This window comes from Panicum virgatum, chromosome 3N (genome assembly GCF_016808335.1).
Source record: "Panicum virgatum strain AP13 chromosome 3N, P.virgatum_v5, whole genome shotgun sequence".
In the NCBI taxonomy this organism is placed as follows: Eukaryota; Viridiplantae; Streptophyta; class Magnoliopsida; order Poales; family Poaceae; genus Panicum; species Panicum virgatum.
The window spans coordinates 39502245-39526638 of record NC_053147.1 but is presented as its reverse complement, the minus strand read 5'-3'; the positions used below and the strand labels follow the sequence as shown (position 1 = coordinate 39526638).

Here is a 24394-nt window from a genome sequence, read left to right as displayed (position 1 = left end):
CTCTCGAACATCATCTACTGATCTTGATTTTTTGTCTGAGTTTGAGGTCTGAATCTTCCCGATTGGGCCCTCCCCTTCAGGTGCTCACCACGCCTCGCCTGGCGTCTCGCCCGCTGCGGTCACTGCGACCAATGTCGCACCCGCTCCGGCCGCTGACGCCCCAGGCCCACAGCCCCTGGTGCCACTCCTACACCCCGCGCCACGCGCTGCCTCGGCTCCTTCGTCAGCGCCCGCGCCACGCGCGGCTCCGTCACCAGCGCCCGCACCACGCGCGGCCTCGTCGCCAACGCCACGCGCGGCCCCGTTGCCGTCTCCCGCGCCACGCGTGGCTCCGCCTCTACTGGTGTACAGCCGCCGACCACGTCCGGCCGTTGTGCCAGCACCACCGGCGCCTTCTTCGCCACCGGCCGCCCCTGTCCCAGCTCAGTTACCACCTGGTGCTGTCCCCATCGCACCGGTGGTTAACCAGCATGGGATGGCCAACCGTGGCAAGTCCGGCTTCCGTCAGCCGGCCGCATACACCGCCACGGTCCTCTCGCCGATTCCGATGACCTATCACAGCGCCCTAGCCGATCCTAATTGTCGCGCTGCGATGGAAAAGGAGTATGGTGCCCTGCTCGCCAACAACATGTGGCACCTTGTTCCACGTCCCCTCGGCACCAACGTCGTCATCGGCAAGTGAATTTTTCGTCAGAAGTTCCATGCTGACGGCTATCTCGACAGATACAAGGCTCGCTGGGTACTCCGTGGCTTCACACAGCGCCCCAGTGTTGATTATGATGAGACGTTCAGCCCAGTCATCAAGCCTGCAACCGTTCGCACTGTTCTGTCTCTGGCTCTCTCAGAACTGGCCGGTGCATCAGCACGACTTTAAGAATGCTTTCTTGCATGGCACCCTCAGCGAGACAGTCTACTGCTCCCGGCCCTCAGGTTTTGTTGATCCCGCTCAGCCTCATGCTGTCTGTCATCTCAACAAATCATTGTATGGCCTGAAGCAGGCGCCCCGTGCATGGTACAGTCGTTTCACTGCACATCTGCTCTCTTCGGGATTCACTGAGGCCAAGTCAGACACCTCTCTGTTCGGCTATCGCCGCGGGAATGACACTGCCTACTTACTGCTGTATGTCGATGATATTGTTCTCACTGCCTCCAGCATGGACCTTCTTCCTCGCATCATCTCTGCTCTCCAGAAGGAATTCTCCATGAAGGATCTTGGTGTCCTTCACCACTTCCTGGGTGTGGCAGTTCAGCAGTGTTCCGAGGGCCTCTTTCTTTCGCAGCGGCAGTACACCCTGGATGTGCTTGAGCGTGCTGGTATGAGTATGACTGACTGCAAGCCGTGCAGCACCCTTGTCGACACTCATGCTAAGGTCTCCTCCACTGCTGGTGCACCTGTCAGCGATCCTACTCAGTACCGTAGTCTGGTTGGTGCTCTGCAGTATCTCATCTTCACCAGACCCGACATATCGTATGCAGTTCAGCAGGTGTGCCTCTACATGCATGATCCTCGAGATGTTCATCTCTCCGCGGTTAAGCGCATCTTGCGCTACCTGCGAGGAACACTGGGTCATGGTCTTCTTCTGCGCCGGCCTTTGACCTCGGCTCTCGTTGTCGACACGGATGTTGATTGGGCTGGTTGCCCGGACACTCGCAAGTCTACTTCTGGCTACGCTGTGTTCCTTGGTGACAACCTGGTGTCCTAGTCCTCCAAGCGGCAACCCACTGTCTCCCGGTCCAGTGCAGAGGCAGAGTACCGTGCTGTGGCCAATGGTGTGGCCGAGGCTTGCTGGTTTCGCCAGTTGTTGCAGGAGCTCCATAGTCCCTTGACGACCAGCACACTGGTGTATTGTGATAATGTCAGTGCAGTCTACCTGTCAACCAATCCAGTTCAACATCAACGCACGAAGCATGTCGAGATCTATCTCCACTTTGTCCGCGAGCATGTTGCTATTGGCGATGTCCGTGTTCTCCATGTCCCGACGACGTCCCAGTTCGCTGACATCTTCACCAAAGGGCTTCCAACTTCAGTTTTTTCTGAGTTTCGTTCCAGTCTGAACATCTGCTCCATAGACATTCCGACTGCGCGGGGGGGGGGGGGGGGGTGTTAGAGAGTTTATCTCCTCTATTAGAGTTTATCCCTTCCCCTGATTTAGGAGGGATTTAGGAGGTCACGGTTGAGTGTTTCCCGTGACCTTTCCTTGTGCGCCTGATCCCCTCCCTGATCCTACTCCTATAAATCAGGTAGAGGGTGATCCTAGGTAGAGGTCTCTATATATTGTAACTCCTGTCATTCAGTTGAATACAATCAATATTCGCGCTATCAAGTAGAAGGGAAATTTAATCTAGTAAAATATTGTGAGATGTGTAAAACTAAGAATTAATATCGAAATGCCCAAAAGATATCACATCACATATCTCAAAACATATGCCACATTACTTTACTTTTTTCTTATTCTTAATGCAATTCTCTTGTATATTTGAGAAACAAAAAGATATCACATCACATGGAAGAAAGGAACCTGGCCAGCCTTCAGCTTAGCTCTGTGAACAAGGGCCAAATGTGATGTGCCAAATGCAACAGGTAAAGCCCCAGCAGCGACCAGATCGCATCCATCAGGCACTAAAAATCTGATTCCCAAAAACATGATACTGAATTAGCAGACCTCAGATAAGTACTAAAAAATTAATACATAAATGACAGCATTTGTTACGACTCTATACATACATTTACATCCCACAGATGTGATTGCACTAATTCATTTTTGAACTGTTAATGTTATGTACTATGTCAGTCGTTATGCATATTAGGTATCACTAAGATAAAAACTATGGTGAAGTATCTTGCTCTTTGGGATATTCTTTTTGATGTGGAACACATCAAAGCACTGCTGATAAACATATATGGAGGCTATCTACATCAGCTCACTACAGAGCTAAGTCTGCCTATGATGCTCCTCAGTTTGGTTCCTCATTCTACAGCCCTTTAGTCTTGCCATTGCTCCCACAGCCTACTGATTGTTCCTTTGATGATTGGTGGATGAACACTGAGAATTCAGTTAGCGGAGATGTGGGGAAGGGCCTCAAACTCCCTCATCATCAATGGTGCCTGGATCATTTTGAGACACTAATGATTGTGTCTCCAATGGGGTTTCCCCAAGTGTAGCTATGGCACTGACCTTTGCTTGAGAGGAAGCCCAGTTGTGGTGTATGGCAGGAGCTAAGGGTCTCACCTGCTAACTGCTAGTTAAGCCTCTGTCTTAGAGTTTGAGTTGTCTTTCTTATTGTAAAAGGCGTGTTTATAATCACAGTACTTAGGGATGCAGGTTTGAATGTGTCCACCCAACTACCCATTATCCAAAATATACAAAACAGTGTTAAAACTCTATAGGGTTGACCCATTTCTTTTTGGTGTAATCTGGGTAAAATATTTGTGGGTCGTTGGGTAACCCAACTAACACCAGTCGCATGGTTTCTCTCCTCTTCCCAGCACCGCTGCAATGCGCACGTTTCTTCTTCGCTTTCCCTTTTCCAATGATGTCGGACCTACAATTCCTTGAGGAACTCGGCCTCGAGGAAGGGCGTGGCTTCAATGTCACATGCTGATCACCACAGCGGTGTTGTTCTTTATCTCACCTGCTGTATGTCGAGCGTCGGATCAGCGACCATGCACCGGCCGTTGCGAACATGATGCTAAAACTTGCTGATATGGGGATTGACCTCTGTCATTTTCAAAAAAAAAAAAGGAGGCTGCATCTGGGACAGGGGAACCTTATACTTTGTGGTACTGCATGCTAAGCTCAGCAAGGAGAATGCAGAGATTCTGAATATTCTACGGGATCAAGGATATTGCTTTACTCCTTGCTAGCTTGCTCTTGTTGACCATATATTGCTAATTGTATAAGCAGAGCACTAAGCTAGTGTTTCATGGAAGACGGACGTACGGCAGAGAAAAATCAAGCAGCAAGAAAGAAACAGGGTGGCAATGGTGCTGCTTGCATGCACTCTAACAGGCTGTTTGGTTTGCCGGGTGGGTCGGTCTGTTAGAAGCTCAATTTTTACTCTCATTGAGCTGAGAGAATGACACTCAGTGTTGGGGCAATTATCTGGGGTTTTTTCATTCACTCAAACACAATGCCATGCCTTCCAACGGGAGGGGTGGCCACGCTTTTATACAGGGCAGCCAAAACACACACCAAGGACTAGTCTAAGATGCTATCCTCTAGGTCCTAACTGCTGTCCTCTAGATGCTAAAGCTAGTCTAAGATGCCAATGTGCTGCAGCTGCAGCAACCACCATGCAGCAAGGACCATGCAAGGTCTGAGATGCTGGTCAAAGAAAACTGAAACCTGTCCTAGGTGGAGACCCACAAAGACCGAGATGACATAGACTTATTCCTTCATTCTCCCCCTAAGTCTTGTCCATCGTCTTGTGGGAGGGTTGAACCATTCCGGTCCTGGAGCAAAGCTCAAGGAATTTGATCCTCCCAAGGGGCTTGGTGAGCAGGTCCGCAAGCTGATCCTTGGTGTTGATGTAGCTCGCATTGATGCTTCCTTCCTCCAAGCAGCCTCGGATGAAGTGATACCTCACCCGGATGTGCTTGCTCCGTTCGTGGAAAACGGGGTTCTTCGCTAGGGCCAGAGTGGACTTGCTGTCCACTCTAAGCTCCACCGCTTCAGTGTCTCTGCCAAGGAGATCACTAAGCAGTCGAGCAAGCCAGAGCGCCTGAGTCGAAGCAGTGGAGGCCGCTATGTACTCGCCCTCGCAGCTGGACAAGGCCACCACCTATTGCTTGACCGACTACCAGCTAACGAGGCACTCGCCGAGGAAGAAGAGGATCCCGCTCGTGCTCTTGCTGCTATCGATGTCGCCGGCGTGGTCGCTGTACCCGACGAAGTGTGCCGCCCCAGGGCACCTCGTTTAGTGGAGACCGTGGTCGAGAGTCCACGCAACATAGCGGATGATCCTCTTCACGGCCTGCTGGTGCTCCGTCGTCGGTCACTCCATGAACCGACTAACGTAGCCGACGGAGAACGCCAAGTCCGGCCGTGTGTGGGCGAGGTAGCGGAGGCTCCCAAGGCGCCGGTACTGCGTAGCGTCCACCTCCTCCGCCATGCTGTCACGGCTCAGCTTCAGCCGCTCCTCCATCGGAGTGAGGGCTGGGTTGCAGTTGGTGAGCCCAGCTAGCTCAACGACGCGCTTGGCGTAGGCAGTCTGTCGAAGTGTGATCCCGGAGTCGTCCTGGTGCACCTCGATCCCCAGGTAGAAGGAGAGAGGCCCCAGGTCGCTCATCTGGAAGGTGGCCTTCATCTCCTCCTTAAACGCCACCACCTCCGCATCCTTGGTGCTGGTGATCACCAAGTCGTCGACGTAGACACCCACCAGCAGGGCATTTCCGCCATTGCCCCGCCGGTAGATGGCCGCCTCGTGCGGGCTTTGCTCGAAGCCCATCCCCTTGAGCGTGGAGTCCAGCTTGGCGTTCCACGCCCTTGGGGCCTGCCGCAAGCCATAGAGGGCCTTGCGCAGACGTAGCACCTTACCCTCCTTGCCGGGGATCGCAAACCCCAGCGGCTGGTGCACGTAGACCTCCTCCTTCAAGTCGCCGTTGAGAAACGCCGACTTGACGTCCATGTGATGGACGCGCCAGCCCTCCTGGGCAGCCAGCGCAAGGAGAAGTCGCACGGACTCCATCCGTGCCACGGGAGCAAAGGCATCGTCGAAGTCGACCCCCTCCTGCTGCACGAAACCTCGAGCCACCAGGCGAGCCTTGTGCTTGACGATGGCGCCGGCTTCATCCCTCTTCAGCTTGAACACCCACTTAAGGGTGATCGCACGGTGACCGCGAGGGAGATCGGCAAGCTCCCAGGTGAGGTTCTTCACAACCGCATCCATCTCTGACTGCATCGCGGCACGCCATGCCACGTGTCCCTCGGCCTCTGCGAAAGACCGAGGCTCGCCGTCGTCGCACGCGAGGTGCAACTGCGCCTCCAGGTCGTCAGTCACCAGGCCCATCGTCGGCTGATCGCCGAGAAGGTCCTCCATCGTGCGGTACCGCAACGGCTCGCCGTCGTGGTACGCGTCGACGCGCTCCTCGTCGTGAGAGAGCGGAGTAGCGAACTCCACCGGGCTGTGCTCAACATGAGCAGGTGCTGGAGTAGACATGCCCGGAGGAGTGGCTGTCGGTGCTGGAGTGCGTGGCGTCGCCGGCTGTGGTGGTGCAGCCGAGGAACTCGGCGCAGCCGGAGTCGCGGCTGGAGAGCGTGGTGCCACCGGTGTAGCGGGCGCCGGAGTCGGTGGAAGCTCGGGGACCGGGGTAGGCACACTCGGCGAAGAAGAGCTGCCTACTCTCCCAGCCAGGGTTAAAAAAACCGGCCGGAACCGGTCCGGTAACCGCGGTTACCGGTCTAACCGGCCCGGACCGGTTCCGGTTCCGGCCGGTTTCAAACCGGCCCAAATTCAAATTTTAAATTTGAATTTCAAAATATGGAAAAATTCCAAAAAATTCTTAAAAATACTTCAAGTTGCGATGAATCTAATGGTGTCAAATTTTTTCAAATATTCGTTCATTTAGTATACTTTGCGAGCATTTGAAGTTAAACAAAAAAAACATGCATACAAAAGTATACAAATACAATGTAAAAGTAGTACAAAAGAGAGTTGGAGGGTTCATTTAGGCTAAAATATATTATACAAACATTCATTTAGTATACTTTGCGGGCATTTGAATTTAAACTAAAAAAGAAAAAAATTTGAATTTAACCTAAACCGACCGGTTACCGGTCAAACCGACCGGTAACCGGTCAAACCGGACCGGTAAACCGGTCTAACCGGCCGGTTAGATGTTCGAAACCGGTATAACTGTGGGTTTTGAATTCAAATTTGAGTTTGGCCGGTTTTTACCGGTAACCGGTCCAACCGGTCCGGTAAACCGGAACCGGTGGCCGGCGGTTCGGTCCCGGCGGTCGGTAAAAAAATCCCTGGCTCCGCCTCGACGAGGGATGGGAATCCGGTAACGGCCGCCGGTACGGATGAGGAGGGGACGTGGTTTCTTGGTGGATTGGATCCCGTCGCCTCGTGTTGCTGCTGCCGCCGCGCCCATGCCAGCCGCGGGCCGGACGGCACGGGAGGTTGGGATCAGGGTTAAAAAAACCGGCCGGAACCGGTCCGGTAACCGCGGTTACCGGTCTAACCGGCCCGGACCGGTTCCGGTTCCGGCCGGTTTCAAACCGGCCCAAATTCAAATTTTAAATTTGAATTTCAAAATATGGAAAAATTCCAAAAAATTCTTAAAAATACTTCAAGTTGCGATGAATCTAATGGTGTCAAATTTTTTCAAATATTCGTTCATTTAGTATACTTTGCGAGCATTTGAAGTTAAACAAAAAAAACATGCATACAAAAGTATACAAATACAATGTAAAAGTAGTACAAAAGAGAGTTGGAGGGTTCATTTAGGCTAAAATATATTATACAAACATTCATTTAGTATACTTTGCGGGCATTTGAATTTAAACTAAAAAAGAAAAAAATTTGAATTTAACCTAAACCGACCGGTTACCGGTCAAACCGACCGGTAACCGGTCAAACCGGACCGGTAAACCGGTCTAACCGGCCGGTTAGATGTTCGAAACCGGTATAACTGTGGGTTTTGAATTCAAATTTGAGTTTGGCCGGTTTTTACCGGTAACCGGTCCAACCGGTCCGGTAAACCGGAACCGGTGGCCGGCGGTTCGGTCCCGGCGGTCGGTAAAAAAATCCCTGCTCCCAGCTCCCTCGAAGTGGACGTACTCGACGGTGAAGTCGTCGTACGTCGGAGCCGAGCCGTCGTCCACCACCTTGTCCCACGCCCATCCTCGCCCTTCGTCGAACACAACGTCGCGCACCGTGCGCACACGCTGTGTCTCCGGGTCGAGAATGCGGTAGGCCTTCGAGCCCTCCGCGTAGCCGATGAATACTCCCGGAGTGCTCCTGTCGTCGAGCTTGCCGATGTGGCCAAGCTCCCTAGCAAACGCGAGGCAGCCGAAGACCCGCAGGTGGGAGACCGCCGGCTTAAGCCCATGCCAAGCCTCATACGGCGTCATGCCGTTGAGTGCCTTGGTGGGCGAACAGTAGAGGATGTAGACGGCCGTCACCACCGCCTCTCCCCAGAAGACGGCCGGCATCCCCCTCTGTTTGAGGAGGGCCCGGGCCACCCCCACAACCGTCTGGTTGCGCCGCTCGACGACGCCGTTCTGCTGCGGGTTGTACGGCGCGGAGTAGTGGCGCTGGATGCCCTCATCCGCGCAGGACGCCGCGAACTCGGCCGCCGTGAACTCGCCGCCGATGTCGGTGCGCAGCACGCGCAACTTGCGGCCGCTCTCCGCCTCCGCAGCAGCCTGAGCACGCTTGATGGCGTCCGCAGCCTCTCCCATGCTGCCGAGGATCATCACCCACATGTAGCGGGAGAGATCGTCGACGAGCAGCAGGAAGTAGCGCCGTCCTCTTGGTGTGGCTAGTGTCACCGGGCCACACAAGTCCCCGTGCACGAGCTCGAGCCGCTCCCTGGCTCGGAAGCTCGCCTACTGGGGGAAGGGGTGCCGCCTCTGCTTCGTCAGCACGCAGACGTCGCAGAGCTGCTCCACGTGGTCGAGGCACGGGAGGCCTCGCACCATCTCCTTGGCGCCGAGCCGCTTCAGGGCCTCAAAGTGGAGGTGCCCAAAGCGCTCGTGCCACTACCATGCCTCATCGTCCCTGCGAGCTGCAAGACAAAGAGGCTGAGCCACCCCTACGTGGAGGATGTAGAGGCGGTTCCTCCCTCGAACCACCCTGGCGAGAAGCTGGCGACGATGGTCCCAGATGCGGAGGACCCCGCTGTCGATCACCACGCGTGAGCCGCTCTCATCGAGCTGCCCAAGACTAATGATGGAGTTCCTGTAACATCCCAGAGTTTTAAAATGCTAAGTAAGAAATATTAAATATGATATTATGCATAATCAACCAAGAGATGGAATCGGATACATTTATATGTGCATGCATGTGTATGTGTATAGATGCATAGGTCAGAAACCGTAAATAATATTGTAAACCAATGCAAGTATACATATGAAATCGAATAGGCGTCTCTCTAAAATCATGTTAAATCAAAGTCTTGTTGAAGTCAAAGAGAGAAATAAAAGTTTGAACATAAAATGACAGGTCCTTTGAACCGAAGTATTCAAAGATTTAATTTATCTGTCAGATTTCAAACTAATCTGCTTTGAAAATAATTTCTAAAATGTAGCTCAAATGAATTTTTGTCCAAAATCAAAGTTGTAGGTTTTCAAAAGACAAACAATTTTCGTGTTCAAAGTTTTTCGAGTTATCACACGAAAATGGGAGAAAAATTTGAATTTCAAGGTGTATAGGACATTTTCTAATGCACTCAAGTTTTAAATTTTATCTTTCAAACGAAGCCTCAAATGAAAAAGTGCCTAAAACGAAAGTTGTAGATCTCGAAATTTTAAGCAAATTTGGTATTCAAAAGTTTTCATTTGACCTTTAGAATAAGGAGAAAAATTGAGTTTATAAACTGGAGTTTTGAAACTTTGTTTTATTTACGTTTTTGCCCTCAGTCCATCTCCCTGCTCTGTTTTCCGCCGTGACGGCGTCGCCGTCTCGCCGTCGGCCACGCGCCGCTCCCTCGCCGCGCCCCCAGCCCTCCCCATCCTTGGGTTCTCCCGAAGCCTCTCGGCCCCTCCACGCGGCGCCACCTCCCTGCACGCACGCCGAGGACGGCCGCTCCACGCGCCACGGCGACGACGCGCCGAGCTGTGCGCCACTTCTCCATCTCCCCTGCGCTCTCGGCCCTCTTCTCTCCCTTGAGCTCGTGCAGCACGCGTTCCCGCCCTCCCTCTCCACCCTTCCTCTCTGGCTCAAGCAAACCGAGCTGAGTTCGCCCAGAACCACGACCATGGCCGCCGCCATTGCTGCCACGGAGCTCGGGCTCACCGCGGAGACCCCACCTCCGGCCATCCACGCCCCGAGCTGACCCCGGGAACGGAAGCCTCTTATTCCCGTGAAGCTTTTGCGCCCATCCATCACTGCTCCCTCGCGCTGGAACGCCGCCGTCGGTGAGCAGGGCCGCCGCCGCCCATAGGCCACCGTCGAGCTCCCACCTCCGCTTTCCCTTGGCTCCAACCGACCGCGGGAACGGCTTCACCTCACCCCAACGAAGCTCCCCGGCCCGCTTGCCTCCGTCCAGGCCTACCGGAGCGCCGCCGCCGCGGTCCAGAACCGCCGCTGCCTCTGCTCCTCCGTGGGCACGCCGACGCAGGCCGCCCCAACCCCAATCCTGGGTACCCAGAGGTGCGGCTCAGTCCCCTCTACCTTTTCCCCAACCTAGCCCCCACCGTCGGTGCCTCTCCTCGCCGGAAAACGCCGCGCAAACTCTCCTCTGTTCTCCAATGTCCGCTAGGGACCTCTAGTTAGAAGAAACAGAAGTTCAGGGGCCTCTGCGCAAAAAGAGATCCTTTTTCCTTTTTCTTTTCCAAAGCAGTGAACTTTGAAAATTCGCATAAAATCGTAGAAAAATCAGAAAAATGCAAACTAAAATGTTTTGGAATCCTTAGATCAAAACCTACAACTTTTGTTACATAAACTTTTGCTTTTGACCAGCAGTTTTATCTCTATATTAAATATTAGTTTTATCCACATTTGTATGTATCTCAAGTTCCACCCATGATATTTAGCTGATTTTTGGACAGTGTTCTACACACCAGATGAATAGCTTACTGTAAAAATTTGAGGACATTTTGACAAATCTACCTATAGGTTTCATTAGATTTTGTTTTATGTCTTTGTTAAATAGATTTAAATCCACAAGATTCTATACTAGTTTTATTGAGCTTAAATTTTTATGAAAGTATTAACTTTGTTTCTAGATTCTAAAGAAAAATTTTGGGAATTTTTAGTAATGCATAACTAGTCCTTTCTTTTTAATCATGAATAAACTTTGTAAATCAAAAACCCTAGTTTCCTTCATTAGAAAAACCTCATAGTTTTACTAGAGCTTGAGTTTGAGTAGATGAACCTGCATGCCAAGTTTGAGAATCAATAACTTCCTACTTTGTCCTGTAAAAATAGATCTTTACCCCAGCAAAAGTTGTTTAACTTATTATTCATGTTTAATCTGCTTCATGAAAATAGCTGAAAATTTTATTGTAAGTTGGTACTTCAGTTTTGCTCCTTGCATCAAAATTTCAACCCCATGACCTATGGGTAATTATAGTTTTGGACAAAGCGTGTTATCTTTAGTTTTGTTAGAAGAAATAACTTTTGTATGTTTTGGTATATAATGAAAACCCCACTTTGATTTTATGAACTAAGTTGTGTTAAATAACTACTCTATAAATGACTGCCCAGAAAATGTTAATTAAGAAGTTCACGTCCAAACTCACATCATGTTGGACTACAACTTTATCGTGAAGGAAAAATAATAACATCTACATTGTTGAGCAACTCGAAACTGTGCATTCATACATATGCATTGTTGCATTTCATTTAGGTACGATAGATGAATCACGTGAAGGACGCGACGTTGGAGTCGAGCCAGAAGACGGTGAATGGTGGACACATCCAGAAGATGGACGCATGGAACCCGATGTACATGACCGAAGGAAGATGTTCGCCGAGCAGTTGTTCTCTAACTAACACTGACCTAGTGTTAATTTCAGGCAAGCCCCGGACATAACCTATATTTCAAATTATTACCGTTCACTGTTATTACTTGTGCATTTACAGTTCTTAGGATTTGAATTGAAACCCTAAATGCATGATCCTAGGAACCTATGTACTGAACACTAGATCTAAGTTCGACTACTTGCTAAGCTTATAGGACCGGTAAAAGTCGAGTGATTGCCTGTCACTCGCGAGCTTTATAGGAATTGCTTGTTTACTTTCTGTTATCAATATAAGGACGACGGGCGGGGTCGTGTTCGATATCATGACCTTTGGTGAGACCCCGTCTGTGTTGATGAACTTGCTAAGGTCGCGGTGTGTGGTAGTGCTGGTTAAGTTTTTGAACGTACTAGCCACATGCCGTAAATATGGTACGCGGTAAGCCTAGTAGCCGATTGGACCGAAGAGTGGATATACCTCCCACTCTCTCTTTAGAGATAGGTTTTTAAATGTTATTGTTGATCAACACTGCGACTTCAAGGGACAAGGGTGGACCTCGTAGAAGGGTGGACCTTGGAGTCCTGTAGTCGGGGAGAGTGGCACTATCCACAAGCCGGAAAGAAAGGCAAACGGTTGTTTGGAAACGACCCGACGGTGTTCCAAACGTGTGTGTTAGGTTTGCCTGGCCAGGTTGAATTTCGATTCAGAATCGTCCGCCTCTCACGATGAAATGAGACTGCTTGATCTCTTTGCCACACAGAGTAACAAGAGCAACATTATTATGATTAATCTTGATGTTTGCTTAAAGTTCTACCATGGTTGAATAGTAGTTGCTTACATAGAATGGTTAATCAACTAGAATATGGAAAGCTAAAATGTGAAATAAGGACCTACTCTTTATTGCTTTTCAGCAAAGGAAACCAGAGCCTCACAAACCCTGCATAGTCTAGCTAAGTGGGTTAAGTATACCCATTGACGGTTAAGTCTTGCTGAGTATTAGAATACTCAGCCTTGCTGTTGATACCTTTTTCAGGTATGAGTTTCGATAACCAGGTAGCTAGCTCGACCTATCCCTGCTCTTTGCCTGCTGGCTGGTCTACTGAGTGGGATCCGTCTTCGGCCGTCAATGAACCTGGCGAGTGATACCATGCTTGGGCTAGCCTGGTATACTTTGGCGACGTGTTGTAGCTGTCGTGTTTTATCTTCCGCTGTTAAACTCTGAAGTTTTACACTTATGACTTGTATAACTGCTTTACTAAATTTGGTTTTGTAATAATTACTTTAAATTGGTTTGTAATCTCTACTTTGCCTGTGTTGTAAAATTGTGGTTGTAATAACTCTGGACTCGCCTTCGTGCGGGGTATGCTTGATCGATCCGAGAACCGGTGGTTGTATCGGGACGTTACCCGACAGACCAAGAATTGTTCCGTTTGAAGTGCGTTTGAGCTAGTGTTGCCTTTATGGTGATGCCCTGCGCACTTGAGCCGGGATAATTCAGGTGGTTCTGCCACAGTTCCGCAGCGCCGGGATGTAGTAGACTCCGGTGCTCTCCGGACTTGGCGGTGAAGATCACGGAGCCCACGCCCTTGATCTCCACGGCGAAGGAGTCCCCAAACCTGACGGAGCCACCTACGTCGGTGTCCAGGTCGGAGAAGAACTCTCGCCGCCCGGTCATGTGGTGCGTGGCGCCGGAGTCGAGGCACCAGCCGTCAATCCTGTCGTCGTCGGAGCCGTTGCCGAGAAGGACTCGGGCACGCGGCTCGTCGAGGTGTAGGGTGGTGGCGGGCGGTGCCGCCGGGTGCAGCTCCATGGCTCCGTGGAGCAGGAACAGAGCCACCTCGTCATCCGGCTGGGCCTCCGCGACGTGGGCTTGGCCCCCACGCCTCCGCTGCGGGCAGTCCTTGGCCCAGTGGCCGGGCCTGCCACAGTTGTGGCAAGCGTCGTCTCGTTGTGCCATGGGCCTATCGGCGGCGCCGCCCTGGACGCCTCCGCGGGCGCCGCCCTCGGCCTCCGGCCTGGGCACCTCCGCGCCCCCTGTGCGGCTTGCCGCGCTTGCGGCCACCAGTCGAGGAAGAGGGCTCCCCCTTCTTCCTGTCACCGCGCCGGGCCTCCCACTGCTCCTGAGTGAGGTGGAGCTTCCCGCCGATGGAGATACCTCTCGAGGGAGGTTGTGGCTCGTTGCTGTCGACGACCTTGAGGCGACCAATTGCCTCCTCGATCGTCATGGTGGAGAGGTCCAGCAGAGACTCGATCGAGCGAGCGGTCTGCATATACCTCTCGGGGACGCACCGGAAGAGCGTCGCGACAGCTCTCCTCGTCGTAGGTGTCGTCGCCGAACGTCACCATCTTCTGCAATAGAGTGTTAAGATGGAGAGCAAAGTCATCGACGTCTTCACCTGGCTTGAAGGCCAGGTTCTCCCACTCATTGCGAAGTGCCTGCAGTGTGGACTTGCGGGCGCGGACGCTGCCGATGCGAGCCGCCGCGATGGCGTCCCAGGCCTCGTTGGCAGTCTCCTTCTGGGAAAGCGAGAACTGCATCTCGAGAGGGACTGCGGCGATGAGCGCATCCAGCGCTCGACGGTCCTCGTCGTAGTCGACGTCGTCGTACTGGACGGCATCCCACATGTACCGCACCTAGAGCCTCACCCTCATCACCGCGGCCCACTCGACGTAGTTGAACTTGGTGAGGGTTGGCCACCCGCCGCCGGGACCAACGTCCCAGACCACTGCCTGGATACCGTGGTAGCTAGGGGCGCCGCCGCGCGCACCCCAGCCTGGAGCGCCGCCACCTCCCTGCGCGCCGCCGCCAGGAGCGCGGGCGCCACCCTGCGCGCCGCCGCCAGGGGCGCGGCAGCCTCCGGGCGCTCGGGCCCCTGGACCGTCGCCAGGCGCGCCGCCCTCCAGGCCGCCGCCGCCGCCGCCGGGGTGGGCTGCTACCCACCGCGCGGTCCGCTCCCGCCCTCTCCCTCTCCAGCTCCTCAAGGTCCCCGTCGGCGGTGGTGTCGCCGGCGATGGAACCGCTGAGGCTGCCGCGCAAGGTCTCAACCTCAACCTCCGCCGCACGCGCTGCATCTTCCGCCTCCTCTGCTTCCACCTCCGCCCTGGCCGCCGCCAGCTCCGCTGCAGCCAGCCTGGCCGCCCTCGCCGCTGCTGCAGCGGCTTGAGCCGTCGCTCGCTTGCGCTCCTCTGCCGCGGCGAGCTCGGCGTCTCGCTGACGTCATGCGCTCGAGGCGACCGAGCGCTGAGACGGTGCGTCGGACATGGCGCGCCTCCAAGGGGCTGCTGCGTGGAGAGGGGAAAGGGAACGGGGAAGGAGAGGCAGCCGGTGCTGCTACTGCTGCGCTAGCTGCTGAGAGTGGCTGGGCTGCTTGGGAAGGAGAAGCACAAGAGATATCCAGTCTACAGGAAAGTACAGCCCTGATACCAGATGTTAGAAGCTCAATTTTTACTCATTGAGCTGAGAGGATGACACTCAGTGTTGGGGCAATTTTCTAGGGTTTTTTCATTCACTCAAACACAATGCCATGCCTTCCAACGAGAGGGGTGGCCACGCTTTTATACAGGGCAGCCAAAACACACACCAAGGACTAGTCTAAGATGCTGTCCTCTAGGTCCTAACTGCTATCCTCTAGATGCTGTCCTCTAGATGCTAAAGCTAGTCTAAGATGCCAATGTGCTGTAGCTGCAGCAACCACCACGCAGCAAGGACCATGCAAGGTCTGAGATGCTGGTCAAAAGAAAACTGAAACCTGTCCTAGGTGGAGACCCACAAAGACCGAGATGACAGACTTATTCCTTCACGGTCCGGTATCAGTTGGCTCATACAATTCTTCGTATCGAGATTCTTTGAAGACCTCTCCATTCAAGGTGGTTTATGGGTGAGATGCACCGGTGCTGCGGGCATATGAACCTGGGGAGGCTCGGCTACCAGCAGTGGAGCAGCAACTCCTAAAAAGAGATGAATTCCTCGCTGAAGTTCGAGATCGCCTTGAACAGGCCCAGCAGTATTCCAAGCATCAGTATGATAAAAAGCATCGGGAGCTCTCCTTTGAAGTTTGTGAGTGGGTCTGGCTACGCCTACAGCACCGTTCCATCTCCTCCCTCAAAGTGCAAGGTCGCGGCAAACTAGGGCCCAAATATTTCGGCCCTTATCAAATGGCAGAGAAGGTTAGCGACGTTTCTTATCGCCTATCCTTGCCACTGGGTGCTCGCTTGCACAACATCTTCCATGTTGGATTGCTAAAGCAGTTTCATGGAACGCCTCCAGGGGCTCGACCTCCACTGCAGCTAGTTTAGAATGGGCGTGCTTGTCCGAGGCCTGCTCATGTTCTTCGGGGTCGACTGCCTCACGGACGATATGAGGTCCTAGTTCAGTGGCCAGATCAAGACCCAGTGTCATCTTGGGTCACCTTTGAAGACTTCCGTCGGTCCTATCTAGATTTCTAGCTCGAGGATGAGGCGTTGCTCCAGGACGGAGAGATGTTATGACCGGAAAACATTATGAAAGGCGTCAGAAGAAAAAGGTGACCATAGAGCCGGCGGAACTTGGGTCGAACGGGCTGCAGTCGCCGTCCCAATAGTCAGTTAGCCTAGTTGGATTGTTAGTTAATTGAGGAATTATCTAAGAGATCAATCGTGATCACATAAGTTTAGGATGTGTATCCATTTTAAGGCATGTCGGACACCCTTCCAGTATCCCAATCTCGTTCCGTCACTGCTCTCTCCTCCGATCTCTTCCTGACGGCAGCCAAGCATCAGGGACCTGGACCCCATCCGGTTACCAATCACGACTACCTCCTATGCCATTGCCCTCCATTCAACGTCCCCACATAACAGGCATACCAAACTGGCCGTAATTGTTTGACGAAATGCTTGTGACAAAGAGAAGATTATGTGCTAGCTTCTCCGATGGTGCAAATACGGCATAATTTCTTGGGGCGCGAAGATCTCGACCGGCGAGGGCTGGGCAGTGCTGGCTACTGGTGTAGATGGTTGTGATATGCCTCCAGCAAAGGCAGAAACACACCTCAAGCTATGCCATGTTGAATACCTGCTTTCAGCTGCGGCGCACAGCCACATGTTCGGGTCTCAACAAACTGTGGCAATTAAAGGCAGTCATGGCTTCTTGGAGTTGTTGGTTTGAGTTCTTCACCATTCCAGACTTCTAGGCCACGTATGGGGATTTTGCAAGCAACGGCCTGATGATGGGGTTTTGGGTGGCATTTTTTTTCTCGAATATGCAGGAGAGCTGTTTCGGGTGGCATTGCATCGACCCAATTTGACCCACCTGCATCTTTAATAGTACTCTAGAGGGGGTGTGTGTGCCCCTGTATGACACTACTCTTCTCCTATTAATACAATGATACACAGCTCTCCAGCATGTTCAATGAAAAAGAAAGATACAGGCCCTATCCTTGATGCGAATGTGTGGGTTAACAGGAGCGTCCTTGTGATATGGTTCAGATGCTGGAAGCTTTGAACTGAAATCAAACATGAAAACAGATAGGGAATAGCAGACCTCCACTACAAGATTAGCAGCATCTAATTTAATAGAATCACAGCAGTCAATGCTTGACCAGGGTGACTGGTGAAAGACTCAACAATTCACCGGGTGCACTAGTCAGACAAGAAAGTATGCATTTTACATCAAACGGCACTAACATGGTGACCTCATATGCATTGGAAAATATAGCATTCACTTGCTTTCTAATTTACAGAAATAAATCAACACAAAAAGGCAATACAGCAATGCACAGTAACCTGCAAGGTTCTCAAGGGTATGGTGCCTGCACTGCGTACACCAAAAAAATGTTATTTGCAGTTGATTTCTAGAGCATATATGGCCAAGAAATGTATTATCTATTATCTGCATTATCTACCTAGCATCTACAACACAACAACGAAAACCCTGACCTCCAGTGATACAATTGCAATGCAAGGACCAAGCTAACCCAAATAATACTATCAAACAAAAATCCATTTTTGGACTCGAACCCAACAGATTCATGTTCAGTTTAGCCCGCCATTTACGGCACCTACCACACAAAGTACCAGGACATTAATCAGTTTCAGCAAAATAATGTATCGTTTATACTCCTGAGATCCCCTTTCTGCACCCAATCTCCTGAGATCGAACCACCGCAACATCAAACAGCAACAAACCAAAAGAAATCAGCAGAAACAAGAACTTACAGCTGCTTCTCCTCGGCGACGATGAAGTCGGCGAAGGACCCGAGGCCTGCGAAGGAGCAGACGCGGTCGCCGGGGTGTAGCCCTCGGACCCCGGGCCCGACAGCGTCGACGACGCCGGCATAGTCGGAGCCGGGCACGAACGGCAGCGAGGGCCGCTCCTGGTACTTGCCCTGCACTTGGAGGAACGTGGCGAAGTTGAGGCTGGTCGCCGCGACTCGCACCCGGACGGCCGTCGGCGACGAGAGCTCCGGCACCGGGTGGTCCCCGAAGACAGCGGCGAACGGAGAGGTCTCCTCGCCGGGGGCCACCGTGGGGTCACCAAGCCGCCGCACCACGAGCGCCTCCCTTGGTGGGGAGAACTCTTGTTGGGACTTGGAGTTGGGCATGGGGTGCCGGCTTTGGAATTCTTCGATTTATTTGATTTAGGGGTTAATTGATATATGACATTAAGAGTATATCAAATCAAGACCACAGGATTCTCCTCCCTTTAGAGGTCCTTTTGCACTTAAACCCCCTCTCCACCATTAGCAAAGCTAATAACAGTTTAATAGAAAACTTCTCCACGCCAGGGGCCACCGCAGCAGGAACTCAGTGCGCCAGTTTGCCACCGTAACTCTGGGCCACGATGGTGACCGGCCAGCCGCCGTTGCGCGCGAAATCTATTTATCGCGTGCGAGAAATCACCGCGCCGTCGCAGAAGCGTCCCTCCTCTCTTGTTCATCTTCTTCCTCGCGACAGGGGAGGGGGCACTGCCCCAGCGAGCAAGGGGGGAGGGAGAGGGGGGCGGGAATGGGTGGTAGGCGGCGGAGCTTATGGATCCGGGTTGCTGGGGGTGGGGGGCTCACCAGACCTAGAGGAGGGCTCGGCGGCGCTGGAGCGCCGCCGGCCGGGCGGGGCCGGACCCCCGGTGGGCGGTGCCGGTGGTGGGGGCGAGAAGAAGGCGGCGCGGCGGCGACTGGACGGCGCGACGGTAAGCTCGGTTAGTGTGGCGGATGCGGCGGAGGCGCCGCGAGCGGCGCCGGAGCCGGAGGAGGCGGGGGCGGCGGGGGAGTGCAGATGCGATGTGCCGTCGATTCCTCGCACATGCGAGGAATTGACACGCCCCCGTTGCGCCGGCTCGCCCACTCCATGAGCCCCTTGAGGCGGGCGAAGAAGGCGTCGCCGGCCCTGGACGGGTGGCCCGGCGACGCCATGGCGTACCGGAAGTCGTAGGGCGCGCCAAATAGGGTCTCGTTGTCGCGGTCGCTAGCCCACTCCAACCGGCACACGAATCGGTCCATGTCGATCTTCATGCCATGGACTCCGCCGTCGGTGCCGCCATGGAGTCCGCTAGGTCGCGCGCCATGGAGATTGACGCCGCCGCCGCCATGGAGACTGGCGCTCCTTAGGTCCTGCTGCTGTCGCTGTCATTGCAACGCTCCTGCCTGTATGTATCATGATATCATGATCCCATTGGACTTGATATCATTTGGTGGATGTATCAGCCAACAGCATTGTTCGGGTAATTGCGTGCATCATGATCCCCATTGGACTTGATATCATTAGATGGATGTATATCGACTTCATTTGAAATTTTAGTACCAAGAAAAGATTCATACTCATCATATTTATTAACTTCTGTAGCAGGCGTGATCATTTGGAGAGGTTCTACGGAGGTAAACCTAGGTACCTCCCAGCCAGGTAGGGTCCCCGCATCCGGGTGGATACCCTACTCAGACTGCCTAGCGGTCAGGCACTCGGCTGGACAACGGAAGGGTCCTCTGCGGATCAGGATAAAGGCTCAAACAAAGACACCAGGATTGTTAGGGATCTTAACCGACGTCTTTTTTTGTACTCGAGTAGATCTTATCCCTTACTTATGGCTCCTATGCTATATAAAGGGGACGTGGGAAGACCCATAGGCAACGCAATGCAGATCATGCCGACTCTAGCTCATTGTAAACTCCATCAGAAACCCTAATTCCACCCAGAACACAGGACATAGGGTGTTACGCTCATTGCAGCTAGAACTTGTCTAACTTTTGCATCTTCGTGTTACCATTAAGCTCTTGGCTCCGAGATCTCTTCCTCCTAAACTCTACTATCGGGCATACCCCTGGTGGACTTGCTGGATAAGCAATCTGACAGTTGGCACGCCAGGTAGGGGGATTCTCAGGAGTCCTTAAGGTGAGTTCGATGGCATCCAACCATGGCGTCTTCTTCTCTGCTCACGTTGCCATGCAGATGGAGGCTGCCGCCAACTTTTCCTTCACCTTCGGAAGCTTCCCGGAGGCAACGGTTCCCAGGAACCCAACCCCCATCACCTTAGACACCGAGAGCAGCACTTTCTCCAGGGTCAGATCCGATCTGACCTTCCCGAGCTCCATCACCCGTCGAGTTTTGGAGCCGACAACACTGACGTAGCATCCAGTCGACCCGCTATCTCCGCCAACGATCTCATCTCTAAGTAGATCATGTCGGTCGTTCTATCGTTGAGTGCATACAACTTGGCGAAAGTATTCTATGTCGTCCAGATGACTCGGATCACACTCCCTTTGGCCTTAGCAACCACACGGCCATCTACTGAGATCACATCCGAGAACCCATGGCGAATCTGCACACCGCAGATTTGATGCAGCCAGAGGAAGGTCAGATCAGATCTGACTTGGCTTCAGGATCGGGCGTCGAATACGAGGTGGCTTTGTTCACCCTCCCACCCAACCTCACTACATCTACGGAGCGGAGCTAGATCTCCGTCGTTTGCTTTGACTCCGACAAAGTTGGTGGCGAGGACCAGAAAGCATGGGACGATCGCCATCGTAGGAACAATGTCCACGCAACTCAACATTAAAATGAGGTTGCGCTGGATCAAGTCGAAGAGGACCTTGACAACACCGAAGGATGTCACCCCTAGTTGGAAAACCGGCGGTCTCCAATAAGGCCCAGGAACCATGAAGATGACTTCATCCTGGACTACGATGGCCATGATGTCTTCGCCACCCTCACCGCAAACATGCTGTCGTGTTCCAGGTATTTGAGAACCTCCTCAGCACTCCTGAGATCACAAAGGGCCGTGCCCATCTCCATGTTGCCGTAGCCCAGACCCAGCATCCAAGAAAGGAGAACTCAGCGTTCCGGGCCCAGTCCAGCAACAACCACTCGGCGCGACCCGGTGATCAAGGCGAGGAGGTCGATCAGCCTGAGCTCCAAATTAGCCTCAAACGGCAAGATCTGCTTCCTCACATCAACAACCACCACCGCGAGTGCGACGCGACCGAGTAGGAGCGACCCCGCTAGTATGATGAGGAGTATGACGCACCCGGCATCGACAGGCAAAAATTGTGGCCATCAAGGCAACAACAACCCACCCCGACATCAGGCACGCGACGTCATCAACGATGAGCCCTGCAATAACCTCGACGGCTTCTCTGCCTTCTCTAACTGGCTGCGGGCCAACCAATGGCATGCCACCTTCAAACAGGTCAGCATCAACGAATTCGATGGCGAATCTGATCCCAAGACATGGCTGCACACCTACTCCATCATTGTACGCGTGACGAACGACAACAACGACATCATGTCAGGATACTTCCCCGTGATGATGAGCCGCTAGGCCCTCAACTGGCTGGAGGAGCTCCCGGCCAGCTCCATCAACAGCTGGTAGGATCTCTATATCGCCTTCGTCCAATACTACTAGGCAGTCTGCTCGGGTCCCAAAACGAGATGGGATCTGGGCAGCGTGACACAACAACCTGGCGAGTCCCTCTAGAACTACATCAAGAGGTACTTCGCTAACCATAATACCATTACGGAGGTTGATGATAGGGATGTCATCCACGACTTCCACCAAGGCCTACATAGCATCAAACTATTGAGGAAGATGTTCAAGAGCAACCCCAAGACTGTCTCCGACATGATGGTCATCGGCAACAAGCATGCCGATGTGGAGGATGTCTGTAACGTCCGGCCTCCCCGAGGCCGGGCCCGCTTACATCTGGCTGCTTTCTAGGACATAGACTGTCCTCACAGACCAACACCAGTCTTTTCTGCACACTTTGTCCTCACTCGTGCGCACCCGGGAAAAACTTCCCGGTCGGTCACCCATCCCCAAATTTCTCCGGGCCAAGCACGCTTAACCTCGGAGTTCTTTGGAGACCGGCTTCCGGAAAAGAAGTTGCAACTTGTTTGTATGAGTATTCTATTAATCCTATTAAGCCATGGGCCGGGGTGTCACAATGTCGAACGCGCGAACAACTGCCACAAGGACCGACATGACCCTATCGATCGTCCCCGTCAAAAGGATGACCATCAGGGATGAAACGAACTAGGTTCCTAAAGAGTGAACCTGACTCCCTGTATCGTCATGATAGCCCATGGATCAGATGCTATCACAAACAGATTCATCATTTATGGCAATATCACAGTCATACCACTTAAACAGTGCAATGAAGGGTTTAACTATTACATAAATACTAGGGATTTGTAGTGCAATTCTCCCATTACAAGCCTGTTGGGATAATTCAGAGCAAACAGAAAACAACAGTGGTAGCTAAGCTTCACTGCCTCTCCTTCTGGTCTCCTTCTCTCCACAGGCAGACTTGAGTGTAGCACGAGCTTCAGTCGTACCGACCATTGTCATTGGTGTCGAACTCCGAGTCGGACCTTGCATCTGGACAAACAATTCCCAAGGTTGGGATAGGCTCACGTCACCATCCGTATGTGGCTTTAAGTGGACTATTCTATGCGTATAAAATAGTTCAAGGAAAGGCAAGGGTTTCCTATGCATAAGCAGCAACACGAGTATATCATTCATTCTCTAGACACGGGCCATTCCAGCACATGGACTCACGATCTACTCACACCTTCATATAAGCATATTCCACCCAGACGGTGCGAGAACTCCCTCTCCTCGGAATATAGGATAACTGGTGTGCACATTCAACATAGTTCCTTCACTAGGGGCAGCTAACTCAGTCCTTACCTGCCGAAGCGAGTGTCTTCATGTAACACCCTAATTTAAATTTCAGCAATTTATAATGAATTTAATTGGCTTTATTTAAATTTCTAAAGTTTATTGTGTTTAGTAGGGCATTTAATTCAATTTTGTTCCTTAAGTAATTAAAATTTTATCATAGGTTTAAATTTTTGTGTTGCATTCATGCTGGTGCATAGTTTTAATTATTTGAGTGTAGTTTGAATTCAAATTTGTATTTGAATTCAAACTTTGTTTGATTTAGGAATAGAAAAGAGAAATAGAAATAGAAATAGAAAAGGAACCCAAACCCAAAACCCTCAGCCCGACCCAGCCTCTCCCCGGCCCACCTCCTTTCCCTCTCCCACGGCCCAGCTCCGGCACTGGCCCAAACCGCATGGGCCAGCACCGCTCCAGCGCACGCGGCCCAACCGCAGCGCCAACCCCGCTCTCTCACTCCGCGCCCGAGCCCAGCACCCCGCGCGCGCCTTCTCTCGCTACCACCCGGGCCCGCGCGTCAGATCTCTCCCCTTCCTCCGTCCGCAATCTCCGCCCGAGCCCTCTGTTTCGCTTCCGCGCGCTCACCCCGCCTCTGCACTGTGGACCACCCCGCACCGCGGCCCGCTTGCCATACTGCGCCCGCCCAACGCCTTCTAGAAGCGCCACATCAGGGCCGGGATCAAGCCGAGATCCGCATTCCCCGCGCTGCAACCGCCGCCGCGATCTGCGCGCTACGCCAGCCGGGCACGCACGCCGAGACTAGCGGGCCTCCTTTCTTTAACTCCACCCCGCACCCCCTGCGCGTCCCACCCACGCCGCATCCACAGCCCTAGCCACGAGAGCAGCACCGGCGCCGTCGTTTTCCGCCAGGAGCGCCGCTGCAGGTGAGCTCGGAGTTCACTACGATTTCTTGCCGCCGGCGATTCCCCGGCCACGCTGACCCATGGTGCACCTCTACAGCACATACACGGACCGCCCGGTGGAGACCAGACGCCCGGAGGACCCCTGCGTCACCTACCTCCACGAGCTCGGCGTCGCCCTCGGCCGCCGGTCACCGTCACCGCGGCCCTGCATGACCCTCAAGCCCATCCTGCACCCAAGGTGAGCACCAGCGAGATCTCCTCTATGTGTTGTGCTAGCTATCGTAGCCCGTGATCCGCATCTGAGCCCGGAACGCGCACACCGGCGTCTCACCGCCGCACCCACGGTGGTTTCCCCATGGCGGACCTCGCCGCAGCACGACACAGCCACCACGCGACCCTGGTTCGGGTTCGCGCTCACTAAACGCACGCACGCGCACCCTTGGGCACCCGTTTCCACCCCAGTTCGGCCTGCACGCCGCGCCCCGGTGAGCGCCATGGCCTAGCACCGTCCCCCGCCATTGCACTACATGCCTGGGCCCTGATCTTGCCCTCCCTAGCGCCCAGATGAGTTCGTCTCCGCGCGTACTCCCCCCCTGGCCAGACCCGGTCTAGAATCGAGCCCGGATGGCCGAGATCGACCTTCGCCGGCGCAGCGCCGCCACGGGATGGCACACCGGCGACTGAGCACCGCCGCCCCGCGCGCCCCTTCGCCCGTGGCCATCCGATCAAGATCCGGAGGCTAGGATTAGATCGGCCC

At 53.2% G+C, this 24394-nt stretch overlaps 1 protein-coding gene across 1 annotated transcript in view; it reads right to left on the bottom strand.

The window, feature by feature from the left end:
- LOC120665933 (quinone oxidoreductase-like protein 2 homolog) overlaps window positions 1-18246 on the bottom strand; it is a 34235-nt gene extending 15989 nt beyond the window's left edge. Inside the window, exons 1-2 of the mRNA XM_039945653.1 lie at window positions 17824-18246; window positions 2520-2628 (exon numbers count right to left, since the gene is read on the bottom strand). Of these exons, the coding sequence (XP_039801587.1) occupies window positions 2520-2628; window positions 17824-18209 (495 nt within the window). The 5' untranslated portion in view covers window positions 18210-18246. The remainder of the gene's footprint in view (window positions 1-2519; window positions 2629-17823) is intronic.
- Between the last annotated feature and the right edge of the window lie 6148 nt (window positions 18247-24394).